This window comes from Mercurialis annua, linkage group LG6 (assembly GCF_937616625.2).
Source record: "Mercurialis annua linkage group LG6, ddMerAnnu1.2, whole genome shotgun sequence".
Lineage (NCBI taxonomy): Eukaryota > Viridiplantae > Streptophyta > Magnoliopsida > Malpighiales > Euphorbiaceae > Mercurialis > Mercurialis annua.
This window is the reverse complement of record NC_065575.1, coordinates 46,098,007-46,119,173: the sequence shown is the minus strand read 5'-3', so window position 1 is coordinate 46,119,173 and position 21,167 is coordinate 46,098,007. Positions and strand designations below refer to the sequence as shown.

Genomic DNA, 21,167 nt, shown 5'->3' with positions numbered 1-21,167 from the left:
GGAAGGAGATTTGGAGGCTAAACTTAACCCCAAATGTCAGAACTTTTGTATGGAAAGCTTTGAACAATGGCATAGCATCGAATGACAATACCAATAGGCGCATTCCTTCAAAGGAAGTCCGGTGCCCCCGCTGCAACTCCAAGGAAACCACCGTTCACTTGCTTTTTTAACGGTTTTAAATCCGGGAATGCCATGTCAAGCTCTTGTTGGAATAAGAGAGTGTCAATTCTCTTTATTTTATATTATCCATGGCTCCTATTTATTTTATATTTCTCCCTTTTCAAAATGGAAAAAGAATGCATTTTCAAAAAGAAACGTGCGAGATAGGTGATTGCGTGACCATTTAATTATGAAATGGTTTAACAGCCGTTAGAAGTCATAAACAATTGCTGGAAACTCACACTGCCAAACATCTTTAAGGGCATCAAAAGTTCAATAACACAAGTATAACAAAAGACAAAAAGGAATCAGAAGAAGAACAAATAATTCCTGAGTAGTTGAAAGCGAGCTAGAAGCAGAAGTAGCATAATTTAGCATATCAAGAAGCTGTACATACGCATAGTGGCGGCAGATGTTGCAACATACATATTAAGTTTTGGAAACTCGCGTCGTGATTTTTGTGCATAAAGAGTCCAATAGTTACTTGGCTTACTCATTCAAATAAAGAGATATCTTGATAATTATGGATAGAAGAAAGAATCTACTAAAAAACTATTACTCTCTTCATCCTCAAACTCTCCCGAGTTTTCTTCTCTTAATATCAATTACTCTCTTCATGCCACATTTTCTAATTGCCTCTAGAAAAACATGCAAGAGGCATTTCTATACACGTACCCTGCCCTAAGATTACAAATTTATGGCTACTATGCTCTTGAGAAATTGCAAAGAGTATAGAACCTATGTTTTAGAAAAAAGTTGCATTATGCGTTCAGAAGCTTTACCTCTTATTTTGAAAATCGAATCATTGTTGGAGCTGCGAATGATGTCAAGATCCTGCCGAAGAGACTGCAAGGCACCGCGCAATCCAATCTAAAAAACAATTATTGAAAAATTAAGAGTAGAAGAGCAATCTATTGTAAAATTCAGAGAGTATTTAACTAATACACAACCTGAAGCTTCACCACGCTAGTCCTCTTATCTTCCCTGCCATTCGATTTTAAATAATCTTGTAGATGAATTTTACCAAGCATGATGAGAACCACCGCCTGAAACCCATAATTTGCAAGCTCCACCCTCTTGGATTGGCTGTCCAACTGAGACCACATTGAGGAGGAGGTTTGGGATAAAGGCTGTGCTATAATATTACCCCGTGGTGCTATAGCGCCAAGAAGTAGTGCCACGACAATGCATTCCACAATCCAAACAGTTGGTGGCTTAGTTTGATTTTGTTTTACCATATCCTTCGCACCACGCAATCCAATCTAAAAAAACAATAATTGAAAAATTAAGATTAGAAGAGCAATCTATTATGGATTTTTTCCCAAATAATTGCCCTATAAAAATAATATTCCCAAAAGGTGTCTCCCGCTTGAATCCGCAAGTCATACTTGCGGATTCAAGCAAAAATCTCCTTAATTACCATTAAGGAGATCATTAACTGATTCCCTGTGGGAATCAGTTTGACCCCTAACGAGTCAAGGGTCAAACTGATTCCCATGCGGGAATCAGACATGTCTGATTCCCACATGGGAATCAGACTAAATGTATCCGCAAGTATGACTTGCGGATACATTTAGTTATATAAGGCACGCGGGTGTGCATTTTCAGCACACCCGGATGCCACCCACCCTATTTATTTTTTTTTAAAAAAATCTTTTTAATTTTTTAATTTTTTGATTTAAATTTACAATTCTATAATTTACAAATATCGGAGCTAGGAATTAACAACGTATCGGAGCTAGGCGTTAACGACGGACAGCGTATCGGAGCTAGGCGTTAATAACGGATAGTGTATTATTGCTTGTGGACTACAAGAGGTTAGTAAATATTTTATTTTAATTTAAATATAAATTGTTAATTAGATGTTAATAATTAATTTCAATTGATATTTTTAGAGTATTTATTATAACTGTGAATATTAAAATTAAAAATTAGTCACAACGTCCGCTACCGGGGTTCCTCGAGCTTCGCATATGAGATGGACTACTGGGTGCAACTTTGGAACAATAGAAACGCGTTTGTAGTTCAGGGCCGGCAGCTTCAGCACCCACCCCATTACCATTCCCAGTACATGGACTGGTATAGGCGTCGATGCCGGAGATGGATTACACTTCAGGGTGCAGAGGCTGGCACTAGTGTACGTATTTTGTAAATTAAAACTATTTACATTTTATTAATTTTCATTAATAATATTAGTGACGGTTTATTGTATATTGTCACAGCGCGATTTGCAGGAGAGAACCCATGTTACGGGGGAGGCCAGTTCGAGTGCCGCTCGCAGGATTAGGTTTGGTGCACGAAGTTCTCAGCTTGCTACCATGGAGGATCGCAGGGACGTCACACTTCCCCCTCCTGAGCCAGCCGACCAACCATACCAGCTGCCTCCGCTCCCTCCCTGTCAGGTCGATTTAACCTCTATTAGAGGACGGCGTCGACAGCCACGCAGAATGCCTCCACAGCCCCGTCCAGAGCATGTGTACCCTATCCCAGAGCCATTATTTTTTCACACGGAGGTGGCGGGTACCTCAGACATACCGCAGGCGGACTACTGGGAAAGACAACATTACGAGTCAACCTCCGGGGCGACACCCCAAGCATCATATCCACAGGTTTGAGACAATTTAATATACTATTTCACTTGATTAACTCGTATTTTATGCTCTTACGCTTAGTGCTACCCGATGTTATAGTTTCAGGTCCTACCTGCGTCGATGCCGTATGTTGACTCATTTTTTGGAGATACGACCTTTACGACCACTCAGGATCGACCGGGGCCATCTGAGTCACAGGTTTGAGTTACTTTATTATTATTGTAGTTAATTTATAATTTACATTTTTAGTTTACAATTTAATAAGTTACGTTGTTCAGGTCCCCCCGGCGCCGATGCCGTATAGTGACTCATCTTTTAGACATACGACATTTGCCAACACTCGAGATCCTTTTGCGCCATCTGATTCACAGGTTCGACCTATTTTATTATATTTGTAATTTATAATCTTCTATTTCAGTTTATAAATCTAATCAATTCATTATTCAGGTTCGCCAGCCGCCGATTCCGTCTTTCCATTCATATATGGGAGAGATGGGATATACTCCACTAGGTACGCCGGCTCAGCCAGAGTCAGATCAGTCATGGCCTGCACCGCCGACGCATTCAGATGTCCCATGGCGTACGTCGACAGAGTCGGATTTCATTGAACAATTGTTCTACTATCCCGCCGCACCTACTGCAGGACAGGCGTCATCGTCACATCAGGTACCACCTTCTGGGTCGCCTCAGGCTCAAGATCCTTCGCAGATGTATTTCTCGACTACGGAGCCGTGGTGCTCTGGTGCAGATCTGTCTGCTGATCCGTTTTCCGGTGATCGGTTTCAGTATTTTACGCCTCCTAGTTTTATCCTGTATCCGGACATCACCTCGCAGGATCTGCGAGACACTACTCCAGCTCCGGTTATTGAACAGCCACACCAGCCTACAGACGAAGACAGTGACGATTCAGAAGACAACGACGATTCTGATACCAGTGACGAGGGTGACAGTGGCGACTATAACCCTGTGACTGATACCTCACGTCACCGACGCACTCAGCAGGGTTATGACATGAGAACCCGCATGCGGAAACCGGGTCGATATCGTGACTAGTTTTAGTACTTGTAAACAATTTTAAAATAATATTGTTATTTTAAATTATTACAAATGTTATAATTTGTATTTAATTTTTAATGTTTAATATTTTTATTAATTTTAAATTAGTAGGTATTTGTTAAAATAGAATAATATATAAATTAATTTTTTTAATTGATATATTGGGATTAATGATTGGGCACTAAATGCCCAATCATTAATCCCAATCACCAATCATTGGGAGACAAAATTGTCTCCCAATGATTGGTGTCAGCCCTTAATCACTCGATTAAGGGTTAATCACCCTTAATCGAGTGATTAAGGGTTTCTGGCTTGAATCCGCAAGTCAGACTTGCGGATTCATGGGTCAATCCGCAAGTATGACTTGCGGATTCAAGCCAGAAGCACCATTTGGGAATAAGTTTTTTATGGAGGAATTATTTGGGAAAAAACCCAATCTATTACACAATTCAAGAAAGTATCAACTAGAGAGCATTTAAGTAAATCATAACCTGAAGCCTTGTCCTCTTATCTTCCCTGTCATTCGATTCTGATTTATCTGCTAGAGAAGCTATACCAACAATGATGAGAAACGCCGCCCGAAAACAAGTTTTTGAAAGCTCCAGCCTCTCGTAATGGCTCGCCAACGCTAAGGAGGAGGCTTGGGATAAACCCGGTGGTAGAGGTTGAGGTGCTGGTTTTTGAGTTGCTAAAAGTGCAAGGAATAGTTCCATCACAGCGAAATTCACAAACACGACACGTTTCTTTACCATATCCTTCGCATGGCGAATAATATGAGAAACAGGATTTGATGAACTAACCAGCAGCTGACCAGGTTTTGTGCTGATTCTTGAGGAACACCGCCGAATTGGAATTTGGAGGAGAGACGGTGATGAAATTGAGAGCCTCTGTTTCGAATTCAACGTCAGTGGCAGTGGCTTCAATTGGAAAACTCTCGAGATCGTCATTGTTGCTCTGTTATTCAGAAACCCTAGTCTCAACCTAGACCTTAAACCCTAGAAACCCTACTTATTGTTTAATGATGTTTAGTTTAATAATTTTCATGAGTAGCTAAACCCCTTGTTCAGGGGTTATTAAATAGATGTCATGTTAGTTGATTAGGTGATTAAGGTTGAATTAGGTGATTAGGATTTATTGTTATTTATGGATTTAATATTTAGATTAGATTGATCTTCTAATCTATGATTTAAGTTTAATTAATTAGACGAGAGTCAATTAATTAATCAGAATCAGTAAATCGCATGTTTAGGAACTAATCACGCGAGAGCGGTTTATGACTTAATTGGTTATTGGTTTGCGAATTGATTGTGTTCGATTAGTATAATCGAAATCAATCTATGCGAGAGTGATTTGAATTTCGATGTGTTAATCGATTTGATTAGTTCAAATTTAGACGCGAGAGCGGATTTGGCACTTTAGGATAACTTGACCCATTTCGAGACCCTTAATCGACCCAATCTACCTAGGATACTTTTGGCATGACTTTAGCAATCTCTAGACATTTTAATCCTGTTATTATAACCAATTGTCTTTAAATTGCTTAGCTTGATTATTGATAATTGTTGATTGTTAGTTAATTGCTAAGTGTCACGATCCAAATTATTGAGCCGCGACCGGCGCTAGAAAATGGAAATACTAGCTCCAAAACCCAGAGCAAGCTTAAATGATGATTTCGCCGTGGAAAGAGCCGCTTCTTTCTTACTTGAAAGGGTGGACTTCCATTCAGCAGTGCAGACTAAAAATGCTGTCCGAACTGTGCTGGATAATCACCCATCACACTGCTCTTATTCAAAACCAACCTATGATGGATCCCAGTGGAGAAAGTAAAAGTGGTCCACATTCGTACTAAAGAAAACAGACGGTTTGCTGAAATTATTGAATTTCATGGAGCCATATTTATGAAATATATCTTAAATACAAGCAATGGCTAAAAGAGATGCCTTTGAAAAAGTAATAATGTCAACCGCAAATAGAAGGCGAGTAAGAGTAAAGCAGTGAGCATTAATTTGAATTCTGGATAGGCGTTTTGATGATACAATTGAGTTCAGAACGTCAGTCAGACCTTCAGAACAAAGGACATAAAGGAGCGGAGATAGGGGATTGCCATGGCGAAGACCTCGTGATGGATGAAAATATCCATAATTCACTCAATTGTTCGAATGGACCATAATCCAACCAACAGACTGCTCAGAAAAACCGCATGAACGTAACATAGCATGAATGTAGGACCATTGTAGTCTATCATAAGATATACTAACGTCCAGTTTCAGAAACATAATTTTTGGACGGATTGGAATTCCCTCAAGTTCAAATGAACTTGAGAGGGTCATGTTCACGAGAACGGTGTAAACTAATTTAATTAAAATTGTGCTTTCTTTATCTACACCGTTCATCACAAAATAAACGGTGTAGATCGTGGATATAACCCCCTCAAGTTCAAAACGAACATGAGCGAATCTCAATCCTTTTTGGACTTTTAGGCTTTTAGGCTTATAAACACTATTATATTCTCATAATAATCATTAAATATCACTTTATTTAATATAAAAATTGATAATTTAGTTCTTTAAAAATTATTTTTACTTCCAAAAAACCAATTGATATTTTTAAATAAATAATTAAATAGAAGGGATAATGAAAAGTTAACAAAAATAACTTATTTGGCCATTATTTGTTTTAATCATTATGCAAACCAAATTTTGTTGTGTATTTCTTCAAATTTTAGATCAAAAAATGAATAAACATAATCTGAAGAGTAGTAGAATATAACTTACTTTTATCAAGAAAAATATGTACTGGAGCTAATTCTAAAGACTAGCATGTTTACAAGTTACAAAAAAATTATTCATCAAAAAAAAAGTTACAAAAAAATTCAGCAATAACAAAAATGTTGGTTAACAACACCTAATCTTCTAAACCACCCAGCTTACATTTGTGAAGCTTCTTTACCAAGCATCATCCCCTCGTTCTCCAAACCTGTTAGTAAGTTCAAGGCTTCATGACTAGTTCAATGTTTTTCACTAGAATGCAAATTCGTAAATCAGGCTCAGGTGTCAGTAATTGCAGTAATTTTAAGTATAAAGTATAGAGTATGACACATAGCATCAAAAGGATGAGCCAGCACCTTAATTATGGTCCATGTGACTTGTAATTTCCATCCTTGGGTGCAAAATGTAGGATTATATATATTATGAGAGAAACAATTAAATGTTCAAATAATATTCTTTCGTAAATAAATAAAAAATGTAATTACCATAAATATCAAGTCCAGCATCTTCAATAAATTGAAGCTACTCCTAACTAATAATCAGGCCATTATCCATGCAGTTCAATCAATTTTAAATTCCATATTCAAAGCAATTTAACTCGTTTGCAATCAAAACAAAAAAAAATTTAAACACAAATCAAATCTTACTTCAACATCCTAATTAAACATACAATCAATAATTTTCTAAAAATAACTTCATTCACAACATTAAACCCTAAAAACAACATCCCCATGACAATTGCAGTCCTTCAACATTAAAATTTCGGATTCATGTAGAATATTGGTAACTGTAAGAGGACCTACTCTAAGCACTCAATCTCTTCACAAATCAATCCTGGAAACTTATAACAGTTTGCAGGGGGTTTTGAACGGATGAGATTAAAAGTTAGAGGATAAAAACTAGGAACCGTTTGCAGGGGATTTTAAGGTTGTCCTATTAGGGTTTGGTTTCTCTCGGATGAGTTGTAATTGGACTATGGTTTAGTTTTCTATATATATACACGCACGAACTCCTTGATCAGAACCGAAAAACAATTGTTTATCTCAGTATGTATGTTTCAATGGCCGGCGGTTGTGGCGGAAGCGGAGGCGAAAGAAAGAAAACAGATGCGTGTATAAACAGAATACTGCCGGATGATTTGTTGGTGGGATTCTGCATAGAATTCCTTGTGAATCCGCCTTTTGGATTGGTGCTTAATCACCTGATTATTTATTAATCAGGTGATTAGATGAATCCACAATTATGAATTGTGGATTCAAGAGAAAATCTGCAATTCATAATTGCGGATTCATGGTGGGAGCACCATATGGGAAATAAGTTTTTAATGGGGAATTAATCGGGTAAAACCCAAAATAAATGTTCCGGAACTACAAACGGAAGACTGTTTCTTTTTGCAAACGGAAAAAACCCAAAATAATACTTTTTCTTTTTGCATTGTCGTTGTCATTTTTATATGTTACTTCTGCCTTTAATATTCTTGAAATACCTTCATTTACACATAATTAAGAAATACGATAAATCTGCTTGTGATGCTTATCTCTTGCAAATTGTATTGTTTTAATCATTATAGCTAGTAGAAATAAGATAATAATTGATCAAACTATTGATGGATGAATATTTAGCAATTACAAATGTTTAAACGGTCAAAGATGAACATTGATAATTTTGTATGCATTTAAAATGTCAATGATGTTGATACTTAACTAAACTCAAACATTTAGGGTTTAATTTGAAGAAAAAAACTATGATAGGATTTGATTATAACTTCTAAGGTCATTGTACTTTATTACTTTTTTTTAGAATTGTACTTTAAAATATTTAATAAATCAAATGAAGTTGCTAATGATCGAACTCCATCAACATCTTTTGATTATAGAAATTCAAATACCATATCAAATAATTATTTCATGACGTTTTTTAAATCGTCAGTGAGATTTTAATTATAACTTTATTATTATTTCCAAGAGCATTAACATTGTCATAGACTCATAAGCATAACATAAACTTCGTCCACATGACAAAAATTAATATTAGCATTACATTTCAAACTTTAAATTACAAGATCAAAGATACAATTATCAAATTGAAAAAAAAAAAATACAGATAATGAAACCCATGCCTTATTTTCTTGGGCGATAGAAATTGTTTTTTTTATCCCTGAACAACTCAAGTTATATTTACCTTAAACAAAATCAAGATAAACCACTTAAAGTCCCGCAGTGAACGGTACATTTGTTCCCGGCAACCAAGAACCTCCGGCAATGAAACTGCCGACGGTGAACTGAGATGCCTCGGTCGCACTCGTGATGACTCGGTAGCCTTTCCAACTAACTCGGCTAGCAGTAGATGAACCAGGACCAGTGTTCATGTACTCACCATAGTACAAAGTATCTAGGGCAAAATTACCACTCCACTCCATCCATCCAGCTGGATTTATCAAACTATCCAGAAACGTTTGCATGAAAACGGTTCTTGAATATTGTTTCCAAGGTCTGCCTAGGTATGTTCTGACGGAGCTTTGCACGGCGCTTAATTCAGGAGTGGCCGTAACCCTAGAGTTATGGATTGAAATTCCAGTGTTCTGGTTCGGGTCGGTTCTTCCTTGAGCCGTAAGAGTGTTGGTTCGGTTCGGTGGGTTACGTGCGAAGATGTTGCAGTTCTGAAGTACAACGGCGGCGTTTCCGAATATGAAGTCAACGGTTCCGTAAATGTCGCATTCTCTGTAGAATTGTCTCTGAGAATGGACGTAAAGAGTGTCCTGATAGCCCTCGAAGCTACATTTGTAGAATACTGAGAGATCGGCGCCGGATCGGAGAGCGACTGCCTGGTGGTTTTGTGGACCGGCTGTGTTTCTAAATGTCATGTCCCGACCAATAAATCCTTCTCCGACAACCGCTGAAAATAATTTAATAAAACAGATAAGAATCAGTCTATATTTAAATTTAAAATTAGTTTTATGACTGCTATTTTTTGTATTTTTTTTAAAATCAACTTTTGAATTGAAACAGCATGAAATCAGTCGTTTTATTATACTAGGAATTTTGTTAATAAAAAATATAAAGATTGTTGGCATGATGCATATTTGTGTTGATATAAAAATATTTGTTACTTAAATTAATTCACATCGTAAGACTTTTTGTTTAGTGGGGCCAACTGTATTTAGACTTGTATAATTTGGTGATAAGTCATTTACTTGCTTCTCAAGCAATCAAAAACTTTTTTTTAGCTTATTAACTAGTAGCATTTAGCCATACCAGATTATAAATGAAAAGTATATAACTAGGGCAGCAAACATATTTAAATAAACTTTGTAATTTTGTTACTTTTAAAATTAATGACATTCAAAACTAAATGTCGCATTATAAAGTAGTGCAAATTTTCTAGTACTTAGACTATTTTCGTGGTAATGTTTTTCTATATGGGAATAACAAATGATCATGAGTTATACTATTTTTCTTAGGCCACATTATTTTCTTCTATAAATTCATAGAAATATTACAAGCAATAATCAACTAATTAAATGTTTCAACTATACTTTTTTTCATTGAATTGCGAGGGTTACCAACTAAATTTTCAACTATATATCTCAGATTCTCAATCCATAATTTTCTTGATAGAAGTCCAAATAACTATTTAAATTCACTATTAGCATTCTAAATATTTGAAATCCTAATAGATTAAACTTTAAAATGCAATCATTAACTCAAAGTTGAATTTGACTTACCAACCGTAGCAGACCTAAAAGTTGTAGCACCACCTCCAACACTTTTACTCCCGGTAACAATAGTTTTCCCAATACCATCACCAACGAACATAAGATTCTTCAACCCTTTTCCAACCTCAATATTTTCATGATATACTCCTGCCTTAATATATATTATAAATCTTCCAGTCCCTGATCTTTTTGATGCAGCCTCAACCGCATCCTTAATTGTCATAAAATTTCCAGACCCGTCCTTAGCCACCACGATATTAGCCTGAGCAGTTGGAGAAGTTGCCTGTAAGAGTTTCCGGTCACCAGGTCGAACCCACGTCGGAAAACCGCCTTTGTAACTCGGTTCCTCGTACGGTACATGGTTCATAGCCAATGTGTTGCTGATTAATTTGGACACATTGTTAGACATCAAGGGTAAGACATAATCGGGTACCCCAAGCTCCATGAACCCGGTTCGGCACGTTTCAAGGTTGGTCAAAGCCGTACTGAGCCATGTTTGTGAATCGTACTTGGTGCACTTGCTAGTGGTGGTTTGGTTTAGCCATTGGATTGTAGCTTCGTAAAGCTCAAGACAATCTTCCCAAGCAGCTTTTTCATGCTCATTTCTACACTTTGTGCCTAATGAGTAGGTTTTGACTTGTGCATGCATGGCTCGCTGCAACGCTAAATCGGTCGAAATTTTCAAAAAATCCGACTCTTTCGTGATCGGAGTGTTGGTTGGATTGTGGGATAAGAAATATTCGCATGGTCCGGGATTGGGTGTTTTTTTGCACCACGACTCGACCTCAATAACATTATATCCTAAAATGGCCGGTGATAAAAGAACAAAAGTAAAACCGATTAGCGCTAGAAAAATTCGAAGCCCCATCGAATCAAATGTTTTAGAAATTGAGAGGATTTAAGGTTTAAATTAGGGTTTGTGTGTTCAAATGCTCAGTTTGGGAGTCCTTTATATAGAAGTGATAATCGTGCATGTTGAGAGGTAGTAATGGGGCAGAAATATACTTGCACAACCTTCTCTTTTCCTTTTATTTTATTTTGAATTATTCCTTTTCATATAGTTTTATGGCTAATTGTGTTTGGATAATGAGAGGCAGCTTAATTAATTGCCAACTAGTTATTTAGATATAAGTAATTGATGTAATTTGAAAATTAAAATGATAATAACCAAAGATAATTGGTGATTCTTTTTTTCCAATGTAGATTACAAATTGGTGCAATGAAATAATACATAAACAATTTGGTTTTGCAATTGACTTAAAGGCATGAAACGCGTTATTGACATTTTCTCTTTTTCATTAAGGATTAAAAATTGATGCTTATGCCAGGAATTGATCATCACATATTGTGTAGAACAGGAATCACCTGTAAAGGTAATGAATGGATCAAAATCTCTTATAATTCTTCATTATATAATGAAATGGTTGATGACTTTTGTTACTTCTCAAACGAAGAAATCAGATTATTGTAAAATGATTTTTTGGATTCAATTTCGTCATAATTATCACATAAAATATTTTTGTCTATTAATTATAACAAAATATAATTTAATGCCTTTTTGCCGTTCTTATTTAGGCCTAATTAACTGTATGGTAATTTCTTGTAGAGTAGATACGTGGGATTATATCCCTTTAATTTAAATTCCAAGCCAAACAAGATAGGTGGGTGGGGGGGGGGGGGGGGGCTATATGTTTTTTGGGACTTTTTTAAAATAATACAAGGAATTACATGTTTAATCACAATCTCAGAAATAGAAGAGTAAAATATAAAAATAGCACAGTCGTGGACTTTCTTATAACTAATGTATTTAGTTGGTGGATTGAAAAAAATATTAATTATTATAAGTATTAATTAACCAAATATATAGAAGTTAAATGTTAAATTGAAATATTCAAAATAAAAGGCAAATTTAAAGTAAAAATGGATAACCTAATCAATTATGGACTATAATTTTAATGAGGGTTAATTCCTAAAAAAATCACGAATTTTACACAAAGTTTCATTTTAATCATGACCTTTAAAAGTTTTCATTTTAAGGCACGAACTTTCATATTGTTTCAAATTCATCATTTCAGTATATTTTTATTGACTAAATTCTTCACTAAACCATTAATGAAAGACTCAAATTATTAATTAACATCAAATCTTATAATCTTTCAGTTAGAGTATGTAGGATTAGAAATTTTTAGTCAGATAATGCACCAAATTTTACTTTGGTGATAAATTTGAAATAAAATGAAAGTTTGTGCCTTTAAATGACAATTTTTAAAGGTCATGATTAAAATGAATCTTTGTGTAAAGTTCGTGATTTTTTTTAGGAATTAACCCTTTTAATGAAGATAATATAAAGTGTTTAATTTTATTTTATTTTTATTGATTAAACTTTTTAGTTTTATTTTTATTTCTTCAAAACAATCTTTATGAATCGCAAAATTAAGGAATCAAATTGTTTTTTTTTTTATGAATCAGGAATCAGATTGTTGAAGTGAGTTTTTATAGATATTTGTGTCAATTAAGTTATCGATAAAATTATTTTACCTTTTATATGTTCTTCTACCATCATATCCATGAATACTAATAATAACAATAATAATGAAAAAATTCCAATACTGATGAGTACTATAATCATTATATGGTATGAGTGGAAGCATATAAAAGATTATTATTAACAAAATTTTAATTAATTAGTAATAAAATAGATAAGAAACAGCAAGCAGATTGCCAAATCCAGTTATCACCAATCAGAATGGCAAGACATGCATGTTTTCACTTAATCAATTATCTCAATCATTAAATCCACAACAACATAATATACATTTCATTAAACATAGTATGCTTGCCCTCTTCATTTAATTAACATGGAATTAATAAAGAGTATATTCCCAATAATGTATCTCCAATAATTTTAGATTTAATCCTCGATGCGCATGAGTTAATATTTTATATTAAATTTTATACAAAGTTTATGCTAACAAATTATATAAGAACTAGTCGTTATCCCGCGCATTTGCGCGGAATCAAGTTAATTTTTAGTTCAATTTAAAATAGTAATACATAAAATATCAACATAAAAAAATAAAAATAAAAATGCAAAGTAATATAAATTAATTAAAGTATTCTAGCAATGAATTATTTTAAAGTATTGATATTTATAATATATATTTCATATTTTGTTAGTATTTTATATATTTTTCAGGTTGGACTTTAGTTTTTTTTTCCTCCCGTGATGTTTCCTCGTGAATTTGCATGCAATTTTTTTTATTATAATGAAATGTGAATCAGATTTCATAAATTTTAAAATTTTATAATCTTCATAAAAAAACCAAATAAGTATTTTATTTAGTATGAAACACATGAAAATTTATTCTGGATAAAGTCTACTATATATAAATTGCCAAATTCATATATGGTATATATCAATAATTTTATATTAGTTATAACTTAAAAAAATTAAATAAGTATATTAATTACCTAAGATGGTAAAAAATTATGAAAATGCTATTGTGGATAGAATCTAATTGTATCTAAATTATATGACATATTTGAATAATTGTGTATTAATAATATCTCTTAAAAAATAACTAAATGTAATACTCGTTCTGATAGAATCTATTATATCTAAATCACCAAATTTATATATATGATGTATATAAATAATTATCTATCAATAATCATTTTAAAAAATTAAATAAGTGCTTATCTAAATTGTAAATTTATGTTCTAATATAAAAAATACTGAAAATAAACTTGAAAATTTATAATCTTAAACTAATTCAACAAAATAAAAAATAAATTTATTCCAATATTTTTAGTTAAACATCCACTGCTAAATATATACAGTCAGATATAACTACACGATGACAAAATGTAAAAAGATACTAATAAGTCTAATATGTCTAGGAGATTGGTACTTAAGTGGTCCGCTCGTGACCCTCCAATATATCCTGAGAATTTTTCTAATGTGATCATTTAACACAATACGTAATTCGCTTGTGCATTATGTTGTCATCAACGGGATGTGCGGAAAAAGGCGAAACCCGAGAGAAAAAAAACCCGAAAAAATAATAATATTTTTTTCATAAAAACCAAAAATGCTGAAAAACGGGTTTTACACCCGGGAAAAAGTTTTCGGCCCGAAAAAAAAAAAATTCCGTAAAAACCGAAATGCTGAAAAAGGGGTTTTACACCCGGGGAAAAGTTTCCGACTCGAAAAAAAAAACCGTAAAAAAAAACCGTAAAAAAATAATAATTTTTTTTTCGAGCATCAGCAATCGGTTGAGGCTTTCGGAGGTTCGAGGATGAATCCTCGATACCTAAAGAAAGTAGATATTAAACTCCTTAATTTACTGAGTTATTTTAAGATTATAGAAAAGATAGTAAGATTCAAATCGTTAAAAAACAGTCACTAATTTATTAAATTATTTCTTAGGGAGGTCACCGTTTTAAAAGAGGTCATTAAATTTGTTGCAAATTACTAAACGGATACAGAGTTATATCCTTTTGTCAAAAAAGATTAGTGATTTATACACTTTTTTTATAATTATGGCATTGCCACGTAGAACAAAACATAAAATATTAGTGTGTTTTGCCTCGAGTGACATCCCGTAAAATAATTCGATAATTTAGTGACTATTTTTTAACGATTTGAATTTTAGTACCCTTTGTATAATATTGAAATAACTCGATGACTCGGGAAGTTTGATATCCAATTAAAATGATTAAAGTTCACTAAAAAAAGTTAAGAGGGACATTTTTGTGTGCAGGTTGGTAACATTAAGTGAAAAGGCATGAAATAATTAATCAGTAATCGAAGCTTTGAATTAAAATATTAAACTCACTACAACATACAAAGAATACAAATTAATTTAGTTTATTGGCTACATGCCACATACAAATTACAATTGGAATCATCCTCACTTACGATCTAATACAACAATTAGAAAGACGTGAAATAAGTTGCAGCATTCTAATTTATGAGTTACGCCTAATCTTATTAATCTCTATGTTTAATCTTATGAGTACAATTCTTTAGTAACTAAAAGTTAAGTACATGTCATGCCATCTAAATATTGAAAGCTCATGTATTAGAAATTATAAAAATGTTTTTTAAGAAACTGCTCGGTTAATAATTTAATACTTTTCCTCGACAATTGCTATCATATTACCTAATCCTTTACAAAATAAAATTAGATTATGCATAATTTTTCTAAAAAAATAAATTACGATAATTTTCAAAACCCATCAAAAAGATTCAACCTTTCACCTAAAAATTAAAAATAGAAAAGGAAACCCGAAAAACAGTTTTCATTCCTTTTCTTTATTCAATATTTTGATAGTAAGAAAAATTTAAAAACAATAATGAAGATAACATAAGTGGTAAAATGTTAATCTTTCATGTTAAGTATCTAATTGATCCTAATATGAGTGGTAGAATACATACTGCTTAACATCATATAAGCAAACAATAATATATATACCATAGATCATGCTATGAACAAAACAATATTAACTAAAATTACCTGTGTGTATAAGTTTAATTTTATCAGGCCATATATTGGGTCCGCAATAATGAGGATGTCGTTGTATCAAATAAGCATCAGTAGTTGGCATATCAAATATTGGATTTGCATAGAAAGATCCTTTAAAAACATCAGGTTTCCCGGATTCAAGTTGCTCCTTTCCATGATTCCATCCAAAGTTGTACCTGCTCTTGGGATCTTCAAGTTCCTTCTTCTTTTCTTCAGGAAGGTTGGCCAATCTTGATGAAAGATGTAGAAGGTTACGGCGTAATGACGGAAAGCCAGGAACATAGGTCATTGATAGGTGTTGATATAAATTAAGAAGTTTAGTATAAGTTAAATAGTCATTTAAAAATTTAATTTAAATAGATGTTTTTAAAAAAGTGGGAACTTACCAAAAAGCTCTATTTGGTGAGAATGAATGAGAGGGCTCCGTTGGTCCTCTCAATTATATAATATACTAGTCGTAATCCCGCGCATTTGCGCGGAATCAAGTTAATACTTAACCTAAGTATGATTTTTTTAAACAATTAATACAAAAAAAAATTTAAAAAATCCTTATTGTGAAACTACTAAAATAAAAAATCTATCAATATTCTAACAATAAAGTTTTTAAAGTATTGGTATTTGATGCATTTTATATTTTATATATTTTTTGTGTCGGAATTTAATTTTTTTCTTTCCCATAATTGTTTTTATGTTTTCTCGAAAATTTACATGCAATTACTTATAATGATAAAATATGAACCAGATAGTATAACTTTTCATATTTTATTATCTTCCTCGAATATTCTTGTGTGATATGGTTATCTTAAAACTGTTAATAAAATTAAATTTTTTTGTGAGACTTATTTTTTTATATTATAAAACATGTGTTTAATACCTACACAGACAAAGGTAGCATATTTATTTCTTTTTTTATAAGAGTGGTTTAGATTACAAAATCTTTGTACTACTTTTATTACGAAAAAATATCGATAATTATAATATTCGATAGAGCATTATCTTTAGATTTTTTATATTCTAGCATTGCATCGTATTGATTTTCTAATATTTCATTTGATTTTCTAAAGTTGAATTGAGTTATCAAACATCTTCAACTCTAAAGTTAAGTGTTTTATAACTCAATTAACACTTAACTTTTAAAGAAATTAATTTTTTTAATATTTAATAATTTTTACTAAATACTTTTAATTTGATTTATATTTATAAAATTATTATTTTTTGCTGGTGAAAAAAATTATTGTTGTTATTTTCTTTGTATATTTCTCATAAATGAATAATATAAATTTAAATTTAATTATTAAAATAACCCAACTTAATTTTAAATAAATATATAGACATTAACAAAAATGTAGAGTCCACCATATTTAAATTATCAGATTCATATATAATATATATTAGTAATTATTTATTAATAATCGTTGTTTTAAATTATCTAAATTAGAAATTCATGAGAATGGTTTTTTAGTCGTCTCAAAATACCAAACTATCTTTCGGTGAAAAATACCGACATGAACATTATAATATACATTGGTCGATAGCCACATCATTATTTTTCCAATAAAAAAATATGTCTGATTTTATGATTTGACAAAATAGAAAAGGCAAAATAAAAGTAACTCCCCACAGCTATAATTTTTTTTTGCCAAATATACCATAATTTTTAAAGTTTGTCAATTTGATCCGTCATCTATTCAATTTTTGCCAATATACCAAAGACTTGAATATATTTGAGTATATTTGGTAAAATCCAAATGAGTCTTGGATATATTTGGTAAAGATTGACTAAATGACATATCAAATTGGCAAACTTCAAAGATCATGATATATTCGGTAAAAAAAGACTATAATTGTGAGTAGATAAGTTCATTTTGCCAATAAAATATACACAAAGTGAGAACTAATTTACTAACCAAATTGAAAGTACGATCGTCAATTTTGTTTTAACAACCATAACCATAAATTGCAATATTATATAATCAAGTTATAAGCAAGCCGAAAGAATTATTTGGAATGATCGTTTATCACCCAAATACCCAAAATTCATATTAATACTAATTTTTAAAAAAATTATATTGATGTTAATTAAAAGAAAAAATCACATCGAAGTTGTGTAATTTTTTAAAAAAAATATCTTATTTTTTAAAGAAAATATATGAAAACAATATCATGTATATTTTCCAAATTAACCGAACATGATAAATTAATAATTGTATTTGAAAATTATTAACTATAATCAAACTGAATTAATAAAAAACCGAAGCAAATCAAAACTTTAATTTGATTTAGTTGATTAATTCAATTATTCAAATAGTGGACATTCCTATTCCCGTTTCTGTGAAAATAGTCTAAACATTTTCTGTAAGAACTAAAGAAAATAATGCTCTATTCCTAGAACTGAGAAACTAATAAAGCTAAAACAAATGGGTAAGGTTATTCTCTACCAATTAATGGAGGTATAGTTATGTAGAAAGACCATTCTATCAAAGCTAGTGTATGTAACTATCCATTTAAGCAAAATAAAAGTATAAAAAATCGTAGAACATAAGAGCTGTGCTGGAAAAATGGCAGAGAATATAGGAATAAATCAAAAAAAATTATTAGTTTTTCAGTTTTACAAATAGATTATTTAATATTTAATTTATTTAGAATATTAAAAAATTGTCAAATTTTTAATTTTTAATTTAAATTTAAATCTTAAAGTTTTTTGGCATGTAAAGCTTCAAGATGTATTTAAACAAAACTTTTTATCTAAATACATGTATAATTTATCTTTACTTTTGTATTTGGTAGTCAAAGAATATCATGCAGTAATTATAATATGCTAATAATGTATTTGTGGATTGTGATCCATTTTAACTTCATTACATGGTTTACGGATTGAAGTTGAAAATTTTGGCAATGATTATGTATATGTTTCAGTGTTTTTAGTTAAGTTAAATTACAATACGAACAATAGTAGTAGTTTGGTGAGAGTTTGTATAGTATTAGGAGTAGGTGTTTTATATAAATAAAAATAAAAATAAAAATAAGTTGTTTAAAAAAATTGGAGACTATAAAAATGCTCTATTTGTGAGAATCAATGAGAGAGCTTCGTTGGTCCTCTCAATTATATAATATATAGATATAGAATATAGATATAGATGTTACCAAATACATAATTAGCCATTTTTTTTATTTGTATTGCGGTTATGAGATTCGCCTTATTATATATCCATGCATGTCATTCTATACGCTGGGATGTTTTTCGTCACATAAAAAATAAAAACTATTGTTGATGAACCATGATAGTGGATTATTTATAAAAATATAAATTTGTTTACGAATTCGGCAGTTGGAATCCGTCTTCTCATTTAACTAATACTAGTTTCGCATTACGTGCTATGCACGTGGCTCATAACGTAACTCGTCAATGTACATATTAGTAAATTTATTATAATTATATCAATTTTTTATTTATATTTAATATTAAATAAGTTAAGAATTTTTGTAAAAATAAATATAATATATTCGGTTATTAAATTTTTCTCCATACTGAATTTATTCTTCTTATGGTTTTATAATAACCATAATTAAATAATTAATTTAATTTTATCAATAGTATCTTTACAAATAATAAGATAAAAATTTAAGTAATAATATATTGACTAAATACAGTATTTTAATTTTGTAGTTAAATCAAATTAAAAGATAGGTATTCCTACTAATTTGGAGACAATTTAGTTATTTTTTACATACTAAAACTAAATTGGAGATAATTTAGCTACCTATTCTAATTAGGACTTTAATTACAATAGATATTAATTAAATAACTAATTAGTTAATGACTATAAAACCTTTATTTAGTAATAAATTTACAAGGATTATTCAGTAAATTTGCCTGTCCCCCCCCCCCCTTCCGTGCTTTTATATATAGTATAGATATAATAAGGCTATTCATAATTAATAATAGAAATATTCTTATAAAAGTCCATTTATTTTACAAGGTTTGATCATTATATTTTAAAAATAAAGAGTTTTATTAATACAAAAATGAAAAAAATTGTTATAATTATATTATAACAATTAAATTATTTTATAATAGCATATAAATTTTCATAAATGAAGATATATAATCTCTTCAATTTTTAAGATTTTATTTTTAATTATGAATTAATTTACCATAAATATAAGTGAATGGACTAAACTGTATTTTATTTATCAATTAGGTCCTTCATTTTTAGTATTTATTTTTAGTAATATGTTAGTATTCCTAAAATTATTTTTTTAGGATAGTTATTTCAATTTGATCAAATATATAAAATTCACATCATTCTTAGATAGATTCAATTGAACTTAAATATATTATCAATTTATATTATATTGAAAAAATTACTCCATCCGTCTTAATAGAGTTGTCCACTTTTTCTATATTTTTTGCCCAAATTTTATCCACTTCTAATAAATAACAAACCTTAGACTTATTTTTTCTAGGCCTAATGGTAAAAAAAACCCAAACCTTTACGACTTGTTGCAATTATATCCAAACCTTTTAATTTTTGCAATAATATCCAAATTGCATTTTTTTTGTTGCAATAATATCCAAATTGCATTATTTGTAGCAATAATAGTCAAATGGATGGCTAAACTTGTTGTTTTCAATTAAGATATTACGCTATTATTAATTTTTGATGTATACTAATATAGTAAAAGTCCTAAGAAATGGCAAAAAACTTAAAAAAATTCACATAAAAAGTGCAATTTGGATATTATTGCAACAAAATAATGTAATTTGGATATTATTGCAAAATTAAAAGGTTTGGATATAATTGCAACAAGTCGGAAAGGTATGAGTTTTTTTTGCCATTAAGCCTTTTTTCTATATGATTCTTATTTAAAATCCACTACGCTAGTATTTATTACTATATTTTGAAATATACAAATAAGAATTAAAGGCTATATTAAATAGGAGTATAGTAAGAAAAGTAGAGAAAAATTGTAAAACTGTATAATATTAATCGCGTTATTTTAAACTGTGTAATAATGATAAAGTGGTCTATTAGAACGGAGGGAATAGTTTGTAGTAAAGTAATGGAACTTAATTAGCTCTGTCTATGAATAATCATGTAGATAGACTTAAATGCATCAAAAATTACAAATTTTCGCGTGTTTTACACATTTAACATTAATTTTTAATTTTGGCAATAAATACACAAACTTTCCACTTTTTACAATTAAGACCACGTTTGTATTTCCTTTAAAAAAATATGTCGTTTTACATTTAAAACGGTGCCGCCTTACATCCAAATCGATGTAGGTGTCTTATTTACAAAAACTGAAAAATTCGTGTACTTTTTACTAAAATTAAAAATTTATA

General features: G+C 31.1%; 2 protein-coding genes across 2 annotated transcripts; both read right to left on the bottom strand.

Moving 5' to 3' along the window:
- Positions 1 to 497: 497 nt before the first annotated feature.
- Positions 498 to 4,813, bottom strand: LOC126687954 (uncharacterized). The gene is made up of 3 exons (XM_050382505.2): positions 4,298 to 4,813; positions 1,110 to 1,421; positions 498 to 1,029 (listed from the first exon to the last, which is right to left on the bottom strand). Exons 1-3 carry the CDS (start codon positions 4,751 to 4,753, stop codon positions 898 to 900), a joined length of 900 nt encoding a protein of 299 aa, XP_050238462.1. The 5' UTR covers positions 4,754 to 4,813; the 3' UTR covers positions 498 to 897.
- Positions 4,814 to 8,589: 3,776 nt separating this feature from the next.
- Positions 8,590 to 11,245, bottom strand: LOC130014705 (pectinesterase 2-like). Its single transcript, XM_050380681.2, has 2 exons — positions 10,299 to 11,245; positions 8,590 to 9,469 (listed from the first exon to the last, which is right to left on the bottom strand). The coding sequence occupies exons 1-2, from the start codon at positions 11,155 to 11,157 to the stop codon at positions 8,781 to 8,783; spliced, it is 1,548 nt and encodes a 515-aa protein (XP_050236638.2). The 5' UTR covers positions 11,158 to 11,245; the 3' UTR covers positions 8,590 to 8,780.
- Positions 11,246 to 21,167: the final 9,922 nt, after the last annotated feature.